This window comes from Ostrinia nubilalis, chromosome 25 (assembly GCF_963855985.1).
Source record: "Ostrinia nubilalis chromosome 25, ilOstNubi1.1, whole genome shotgun sequence".
Lineage (NCBI taxonomy): Eukaryota > Metazoa > Arthropoda > Insecta > Lepidoptera > Crambidae > Ostrinia > Ostrinia nubilalis.
In genome coordinates, this window is record NC_087112.1 from 15,854 (window position 1) to 25,911 (window position 10,058).

Sequence of the window (10,058 nt, forward strand, 5' to 3'; positions counted from 1 at the left end):
CTACATACTCACATACACCCATACACACATTCAAGCACACTCATACACATACATCACACATATACAACACATATATACATACACACACACGCACACGCACACACACATACACACACATTTCTCTACCTTCTTACACTTACCTATTTTAGAGCGTGAACCGAGTTTTTTTGACCGGCCCACTTAGATTAATTTATTATATTTACCCGTGTTTTATTTACTGTTTTTCCTTTTGTTGTTGACTCTATACCCCTATTGGGTATAGATAGTACGTTAGTTCAATTGAACTATTATAATATTTATTTGACAAACCGACAAGGCTCGTCCCAGGACCATGTTCGCCATCGCGCACACACCAAAAAAGAAGGTGGCAGACCAGCCCACCACATCCCCAACTGAGAAGGAGAGGGCAGGACCCTCACCTAAAATTACGACTACAGCCTCCAGGGTGAGGCGCAGCACAGGGGAAGGGGAGAGCGTTAAAATTGACCCAAAGCCGTGTACTTCGGCAACACATCCGCACCCACAGGTGATAACCATATCACCACCACCATCAACAAAAACCACTTCAAAGGTGGCTGGTCAGCCAAAGCTGAAATTGAAGATAGCGCCTCCCGCTGAAGCACGACCAGTTGCTCGAAGGAAATCGGTAGACACGCCGACTGCGACCGCTACCTCAACAACAACTACGACAAAATCGCCACAACCGGCGAAGCTGAAAGGTAGAGCTCATGAGGGACGGGTCTGGCTTCAGAGGGCGAAAACTCATGTCAATGAGTCTCGCAATCTGAGAACAGACCTGAAGGAAGGCATGATCCTGGCAGTTGACAAACTCTACCAGCTGTTGAAGGAAGCAGAGGTCGAACTAGAAGAGGTTAAGAGCAAAAGTAGACAGACAAATGACAAGGATAAGGAGGAAAAGAGAGCAAGGGAAGATAAGAAGGATACGGAGGCAGCGACAGTGAGTGACGACTCTACGAAACATTTAGAACTTGTCAAGATGATGAAAGAACAAGGGGAAAGGTTAGAAAAGACTAACATGGAAATGACAAAGTTGAGAGAGTCAATAGAGTCTTACAGAACGGACACCCAACAAGCCACCTACGCCAGTGTAACGGCCGACAACAACAGGAGAACCACGAACGATCGCAGCTCTTTACACTCGATTGTCGTGTCATCCAAAGACGAGACGGAAAACAGCGACGACGTGCTTAAGCAAGTACGAAGTGCTGTAAACGCGAAGGATGGCTGGGTGACGGTGGAGAGGGTCAAGAAGGTTAAGGACAAGAAGGTTATTATTGGGTGCAGAACGGTAGAAGAACGGCAGAAAGTTAAGGAGAGGCTCAAGACTATTGAAAATCGGCTTTCTGTAGAGGACATGAAAAACCAAGACCCCATGCTGGTTCTCAAAGATGTGCTGTCTTACAACAGCAATGACGATATCGTCACCGCTTTGAGGAACCAGAATGGGGAGGTCTTCCGTGGCCTCGAAAAGAAGGACGATAGAGTAGAATTTAGATTCCGAAGAAAGGCTAGGAATCCACTAATGAGCCATGTTGTCCTGAGGGTATCCCCACAGATTTATAATAAACTCATCAACATCGGCACGGTGCATATCGACATGCAGCGGGTGAGAGTGGAAGACCAATCGCCGCTTGTGCAGTGCTCTATGTGCTTAGCATACGGACACGGCAGGCGATTCTGCAAAGAAACCGTGCCGAAGTGTAGCCACTGCGGCGGACTGCACATGAGATCGGAGTGTGCGGACTGGTTGGCAACGGCAGCACCGACGTGCTGTAATTGTGTGGCAGCAAAGGTGGATACCTCAGTAGAGCATAACGCCTTTAGCTCGGAATGCCCGGTGCGTAGGAGGTGGGAGGCATTGGCGCGAGCTAAAGTAGCGTACTGCTAAGGGCAACGATGACCGTTCTAGGGCAGGCAACCCCACCAGATGTTATACAGTGGCCCAAGCAAACCTCCAGAGGAAGGAACTGGCGACTACAGAACTCATGATTGAGGCCAGTGAGCGTAAACTCGCATTTGCGCTGCTCCAGGAGCCATATGTGGGTGGGGTGAGGAGGATGAAGGACTACCGTGGGGCGAGACTCTACCAAAACGCGATAGTAGGAGATGGGACTGTGAAGGCGGCAATCGTTGTCTTCGACGACAGCCTTGACGTCATCCAGTGCCCGAAACTCACCAACAACAATATTGTTGTGGTGAGGATCCGAACAGCATCTTGGGAAATCGCGGCGGTGTCCTTCTACTTCGAACCGGACCAACCCATAGAGCCATACCTAGAGCAGCTACGGACCATCAGAGAGGAGCTGGGTTCGACATCACTGCTAATTGGAGGAGATAGTAACGCAAAGAGTACCTGGTGGGGTAGCACCGTAGAAGACCACAGGGGGAAAGAACTGTCCGGGACCCTGGAAGAGTCTGGGCTTCAGGTACTAAACACCGGTGATACGCCTACTTTTGACACTATCAGAGGTGGAAGAGCGTTCACCAGCTACGTAGACATCACAGCCTGCACCGCAGATCTACTGGACTTGGTAGATAACTGGAGGGTAGACCAGAACATGACGAGCTCTGACCACAACGCCATACTACTTCAATTGAGTCTCCGCAAAAGTCGAGGCCTGAGAGTGGAGCGAACCACCAGGCTCTACAATACAAAAAAGGCGAATTGGGACAACTTTAATACAAAACTTTCGGAATTAAAACTGCAACATAAAATTAATGTCGAAACAATCCAAATAATTAGTAACAAAACTGAAGTAGAGTCACTTGTACAAAAATATACAGACAGCATCACGGCAGCGTGCCAATCGAGCATGCCGGCCAAAAAGAGTACTGAAATACTCAAAGTCCCATGGTGGAATGATGAGCTCGCCAGGCTGAAAAGGGTTACCACTACCTTCAGGCGAAAAATCAAGAACGCGGCGCCGTACCGCAAAGACATAGTGGTAGCCCAGTACCTAGAGAAGAAGGAAGCCTACGAGTGCCAAGCCAAGAAAGCCCAAATAGCAAGCTGGAAGGAGTTTTGCGAGAAACAGGATCGGGAAGGACTCTGGGAGGGAATATATAGAGTCATCAGGAGAACCACCAGGAGACAGGAAGACTTGACCCTAACCAAGGACGGTGCATTCCTAAACCCAAGAGAATCGGTGAACCTTCTAGCGGAGACATTCTACCCGAAAGACCTGGAGGCAACAGACAACGAAGACCATCGCCGGACCAGAGAGGCGGCAGAGCGGGTAAACGACCTGGGTCATGATGAACACCATGATCCACCGTTTACACCGCTGGAGCTACAGACCGCGGTGGGGAGTTTCAACCCAAAGAAGGCCCCCGGAGCGGATGGCTTCACGGCAGACATCTGCAGGAGAGCGATCTACCAGGATCTGGACGCCTTCCTTGCCCTGGCCAACAAGTGCCTTGAGATAGGGCACTTCCCGGACACTTGGAAGGAGGCCACGGTGGTGGTATTAAGAAAACCGGGCAAGGAAGATTACACGAACCCCAAATCATACAGGCCAATAGGCCTGCTGCCAGTCTTGGGGAAGATCCTGGAGAAGATGGTAGTAGCACGGATGAAATGGCACCTAGTACCGCGGATTAGTACTCGCCAGTATGGATTCATGCCCCAGAGGAGCACCGAGGACGCCCTCTATAAACTAATACACCACATCAAGGGTAAGATTGGGCTGAAGAAGCTAGTAACCCTAGTGTCATTGGATATAGAGGGTGCCTTCGATAGCGCATGGTGGCCGGCCATCAGAGTCCGACTGGCTGAGGAAAAGTGCCCGGTCAATATCAGGAGGCTACTGGATAGCTACCTCGACTGCAGAAAAGTCAAAGTAAGGTACGCCGGGGAGGAATGCACGAGGAGCACGAATAAAGGATGTGTGCAAGGGTCAATCGGTGGCCCGATCCTGTGGAATATCCTTCTTGACCCTCTGCTGCAGGAATTGGATCGGAGAGAGTACTACGTGCAGGCTTTCGCGGACGACGTGGTGATGGTGTTCGATGGGGACACTGGTCTCGAGGTGTCGAGACGGGCCAATGCCGCTCTAGCCTTTGTTCGGCAATGGGGAATCGACAATAAACTGAAATTCGCGCCGCACAAGACGTGCGCCATGGTGTTGACGAGGAAGTTAAAATACGACGATCCATTGCTGAGCATGGGAGGGGTTGACATTGGACTGTCAGCGGAAATAAAAATACTAGGGCTCACTATTGATAACAAGCTGACTTTCAATTCACACGTGGCCATCCAGTGTAAAAAAGCACTGGATATCTACAAACAGCTTTCCAGAGCGGCCAAAGTCAGCTGGGGCCTACACCAGGACATCATTAGGACCATTTATGTGGCAACCGTAGAGCCCATCATTATGTACGCGGCAGCGGCCTGGGCGCCTGCGTCGAAGAAGCTGGGGGTGCAGAAGTTGCTCTCTGCAGTGCAAAGGGGCTTCGCTCAGAAGCTATGTAAATCTTACCGCACAGTCTCCCTACACTCGGCGCTAGCACTGGCAGGGATACTTCCTCTCGACCTGAGAATACAGGAGGCAGCCGCCCTGTACGAGGCAAGGAGAGGGTCGCCCCTGCCAGTTCTAGGAGACAGAGAGACCGAGAGTGCGGTGAGGTTTTCAGAAGCTCCACATCCGGCCGAACATATGAGTCTGGAGTTCATTAGTCTGGCCGACCAACAACTAGTAAACCAGCACAATGTGCAAGCAGTACGCATTTTTACTGATGGCAGCAAGATTGAGGGGAAGGTCGGAGCCGCATTATCCTGGTGGAATAATGAGACTGAGATCCGGAACCTCAAGCTTGGTCTGTCTGCATACTGCACGGTTTACCAGGCAGAACTCCTGGCCATATGGAAGGCGACGAGCGAAATCCTAAAAGGGGCAGAAGTGAGCTATGGTCTATACAGTGACTCGAGGGCAGCGCTGGAAACGGTCACAAACCATGACTCGCTTCACCCCCTTGCTGTGGAGACGAGGAAGAACCTGCGGACGGCATTCACCCAAGGCAAAGCTGTGTCTTTGTTCTGGGTGAAAGCCCATGCAGGACTTCCAGGCAATGAACGCGCCGATGAGCTAGCGAAGGAAGCAGCTTTAGGTTTGAAAAGAAAGCCGGATTACGATAAATGCCCCATTTCCTTTGCTAAGAAAACAATCAGACATGAATCGCTAAAGGAATGGAACGATAGGTACATCCAAGGGGACACAGCGGCCGTAACAAGAACTTTTCTGCCTGATGCGTTCCAGGCGTACAGGTTCGCGCGTAAGGTAGGACCGACGGGGATGCTCACCCAGATATTAACAGGACACGGTGGGTTCGCCCAGTACTTGCACCGGTTCAAGTGCAGGGATAACCCATCGTGTGTCTGCGACCCGGAATGTGAGGAAACTATCCTCCATATACTAACAGAGTGTCCTGTCCATAACCGCGAAAGATTTGACACCGAAGCCAAATTAGAAATGGACATAAAATTAGAAAATTTACCAGCATTAATGTTAAACAAAAACAGTAGGGAAACATTTGTAAAATATTGCATGAATGTATGTAAAATAGTAAACAATAGAAATAGTAAGTAAGTACTTGCTAAAGCTATAAATTGAATTTATAGACTGTTAGCAAGAATTAGTAATTAAGGTAGAAAATGTCTTAAGTAAAAATGTAATAAAAATAAGGAAAGTAGTAAATAAGGAAATGTATTAGATTAAGAAAATAGAAAATAATCATAAAACTGTACGTAGTACTAAGAAAATGTAAAATTAGAAATAAGAAAAATGTAATAAGATAAGAAAGTAAGAAAATGTAATAGTATTAAGTTTTGTTAATTTTGAATAAAGTAAAAAGCAGACTTTTATTATTCAGCCAGAAGGCCTAAGCAATTGCATGCAAGAAATATATAAAGAATAAATAAAAAATCCCCTTGAAGTAAAATCCTTGACGAATATCAGGGGACAGAGCTGCTAAAAAAAAAAAAAAAAAAAAAAAAAAAAAAAAAAAAAAAAAAAACCTAACCTAACCTAACCTAACCTAACCTAACCTAACCTAACCTAACCTAACCTAACCTAACCTAACCTAACCTAACCTAACCTAACCTAACCTAACCTAACCTAACCTAACCTAACCTAACCCAACTCAAATTTTCTTCAAAATTTAAACGCACCCCCACGTTATATACATCAAATTGTGCGTAATATTTTTAGTAAACACCCTCGTGACGTTAGACACGCGAAAAATCGATTTTCGTGGAAATTTTCGACTTTTCAAATTTTTAATATTGACTTAGAATATTTTCATAGAAAAATTTACAACTTTGGTATTTTTGGTCCGTTTTTCAAAATTTTTTCGCTTTAATAGACTCACCCCTTTCGGCTTAGCACTCCCCTGACGTTCGATTGATATCGTTCCATACTAAAACTTGCTTTTTTGGCGGATTTTAGGATTTCTGAAACGGTTTTTGGACGTCTTTTTCAAAATTTTTCAGGGCGACCCCAGGCGTTGACCGTCTTATTTTGTCCGTCTCGACGAGCCCTATCCGTGGACACCTCATTTGTTGCGATCCGACGCATACAAATCGAGGAATTTGCAGGACAGTCGAAATTTTGGGTCATACCGAGGTGATGTGGTGAATCGATTTACAAACAAAATCAACTCAAATTTTCTTCAAAATTTAAACGCACCCCCACGTTATATACATCAAATTGTGCGTAATATTTTTAGTAAACACCCTCGTGACGTTAGACACGCGAAAAATCGATTTTCGTGGAAATTTTCGACTTTTCAAATTTTTAATATTGACTTAGAATATTTTCATAGAAAAATTTACAACTTTGGTATTTTTGGTCCGTTTTTCAAAATTTTTTCGCTTTAATAGACTCACCCCTTTCGGCTTAGCACTCCCCTGACGTTCGATTGATATCGTTCCATACTAAAACTTGCTTTTTTGGCGGATTTTAGGATTTCTGAAACGGTTTTTGGACGTCTTTTTCAAAATTTTTCAGGGCGACCCCAGGCGTTGACCGTCTTATTTTGTCCGTCTCGACGAGCCCTATCCGTGGACACCTCATTTGTTGCGATCCGACGCATACAAATCGAGGAATTTGCAGGACAGTCGAAATTTTGGGTCATACCGAGGTGATGTGGTGAATCGATTTACAAACAAAATCAACTCAAATTTTCTTCAAAATTTAAACGCACCCCCACGTTATATACATCAAATTGTGCGTAATATTTTTAGTAAACACCCTCGTGACGTTAGACACGCGAAAAATCGATTTTCGTGGAAATTTTCGACTTTTCAAATTTTTAATATTGACTTAGAATATTTTCATAGAAAAATTTACAACTTTGGTATTTTTGGTCCGTTTTTCAAAATTTTTTCGCTTTAATAGACTCACCCCTTTCGGCTTAGCACTCCCCTGACGTTCGATTGATATCGTTCCATACTAAAACTTGCTTTTTTGGCGGATTTTAGGATTTCTGAAACGGTTTTTGGACGTCTTTTTCAAAATTTTTCAGGGCGACCCCAGGCGTTGACCGTCTTATTTTGTCCGTCTCGACGAGCCCTATCCGTGGACACCTCATTTGTTGCGATCCGACGCATACAAATCGAGGAATTTGCAGGACAGTCGAAATTTTGGGTCATACCGAGGTGATGTGGTGAATCGATTTACAAACAAAATCAACTCAAATTTTCTTCAAAATTTAAACGCACCCCCACGTTATATACATCAAATTGTGCGTAATATTTTTAGTAAACACCCTCGTGACGTTAGACACGCGAAAAATCGATTTTCGTGGAAATTTTCGACTTTTCAAATTTTTAATATTGACTTAGAATATTTTCATAGAAAAATTTACAACTTTGGTATTTTTGGTCCGTTTTTCAAAATTTTTTCGCTTTAATAGACTCACCCCTTTCGGCTTAGCACTCCCCTGACGTTCGATTGATATCGTTCCATACTAAAACTTGCTTTTTTGGCGGATTTTAGGATTTCTGAAACGGTTTTTGGACGTCTTTTTCAAAATTTTTCAGGGCGACCCCAGGCGTTGACCGTCTTATTTTGTCCGTCTCGACGAGCCCTATCCGTGGACACCTCATTTGTTGCGATCCGACGCATACAAATCGAAAAATTTGCCCGCCCACCCACCCTTTTCTCTTTTACTAGGTTAACTTTTTCGTTTGGTCCAAAAAATATTATTTCGGCTTTCGGTTGTTTTAGGTAGGGTCGACATTGAGAGAGATTTTGACGAAATTTGGGTTTAGTTTTAAGTAGTTATAAGTACTTTAGACGAGTAAACATATTTATTTTACGTTTTTAATTGAACAATTGACCGCTCCTGGCTGTGTTGTCGTTGTATCCGGTACCTGAAAAGTAAACAGACGATATTAACATAGGATAGACAATACTTAGTAACTTACCGGACTCCAGCGGCGGCGCAGTCAGCTCGGGAACTACCTGAGAAGAAAATTTACTTTTTAACATATTATTTATTTATACAACTTTTACAAACTTTTACTTTATTTTATTTTTATTTTACGCGGTCGTATTGACTTAATTATTTGTTTTACTCGTATTTTACTTTATTGACGTACACCTCTAGCTGGAAATATGTTTGGTTTCCGCACACCAGCAAAGAGGACGACAGAAGACGTCCAGCAAAAGTCTCCTGATTCTCCACCAATTCGAAGACCAGGGAAAGTGAGACGCAGCGTCGGCGAGTGGGAGGCAGGGAAAGCTGGGCTTTCCTCGGCGTCCGACTCAACCCCGCCGCGGGCCGAGCCACCAAAGGCCCCCAAGAAGCCCGCGCCAGGACGCCGGGCTTCTGTGGAGGCAGCTTCGGCGAGCTCACCCAAAGTTTCTGCTGCTATCAAAGATAGGACAGCCGAGGCCAGAGCCTCCCTTCAGAAGGCTAAGATGAGTCTTGGCACCGCACGAAACCTGAGGGGCGATATCAAGACCACCGTAGTTGAGGCTCTGGATCGGCTGTACCAACTTGTCAAGGAGGCGGAAGTGGATAGGAAGGGGAAGGCTCCCAGCAAGAGCATGGTTGAGCCTGAACCTGAAAAAGAGTTGGAAAAGGACAGGGAAGTGGAAAAGACAGTGGATGAGGATAGGATAGTGGCAGAAATTCGGGAGAATAGGAGACTTTTGCTGGAGAATAGTAAACAATTAGAGGAGTTAAAGGAGCAGGTAGTCAAACAGCGGGACACAGCCGACGTGACGACCTACGCCAGCGTGGCGGCGGCCCGGACTGTCCAGCAGCCGACCAGGTCGGCCCTGCACTCCATTGTCGTCTCGTCTAAGGACGCAATGGAGACAGGAGAGGAGGTGCTGCGGAGAGTCAGGGACGCCGTCAACGCCAAGGAGGGCTGGGTCAAAGTAGATAAGATTAGGAAAGCAAAAAATCAAAAAGTAATAATGGGCTGTGCCACCGAGGAAGAGCGCAGGAAAGTTAAAGAGAGGATCGACGGTGCGGGAGGCCTCCTCATCGCGGAGGACATGAAAAATAAGGACCCGCTCCTCGTGATGAAGGACGTCCTTTTGCTTAACAGCGACGAGGACGTCCTGAAGGCACTGAGGAAGCAGAACGGGGACACTTTTCGTGACCTCCGCGAGGGGGAGGACCGTACCGTCATCCGTTATAAGAAGAAGAGCAGAAACCTGCATACAAATCACATCGTAGTGAGTGTTTCCCCGGCGATCTATCAGAGGGCAATCGCGGCGGGATCTGTGCACATCGATTTGCAGCACATCCGCGTGGCCGACCAGTCACCGCTAGTGCAGTGTACTAAGTGTCTGGGATACGGCCACAGCAAACGATTTTGCACAGAGTCCGCCGACGTCTGTAGCCACTGTGGAGGCCCGCACATGAGCACCGACTGCGCCGAGAAGCTCGCTGGCGGGGCACCTTCGTGCCGTAACTGCCAGCGAGCCAAAGCGGAGCACGTCGCGCACAACGCTTTCAGCAGCGACTGCCCAGTGCGCAAGCGGTGGGATGCGCTGGCTAGGTCCACAGTGGCATACAGTTAG

At 46.6% G+C, this 10,058-nt stretch overlaps 1 protein-coding gene across 1 annotated transcript; it reads left to right on the forward strand.

The window, feature by feature from the left end:
• Positions 1–331: 331 nt before the first annotated feature.
• Positions 332–10,058, forward strand: LOC135084043 (uncharacterized). The gene is made up of 4 exons (XM_063978786.1): positions 332–445; positions 527–1,869; positions 1,931–5,409; positions 8,629–10,058. The coding sequence occupies exons 1-4, from the start codon at positions 332–334 to the stop codon at positions 10,056–10,058; spliced, it is 6,366 nt and encodes a 2,121-aa protein (XP_063834856.1).

Excerpts from the sequence above, each read along its gene's own strand:
- LOC135084043 (XM_063978786.1), top strand. The coding sequence starts at position 332 with ATGTTCGCCATCGCGCACACACCAAAAAAGAAGGTGGCAGACCAGCCC. Across the intron at positions 446-526 it reads TTACGACTACAGCCTCCAGG|GTGATAACCATATCACCACC; the intron begins GTGAGGCGCAGC and ends CCGCACCCACAG. Across the intron at positions 1,870-1,930 it reads GAATGCCCGGTGCGTAGGAG|GGCAGGCAACCCCACCAGAT; the intron begins GTGGGAGGCATT and ends TGACCGTTCTAG.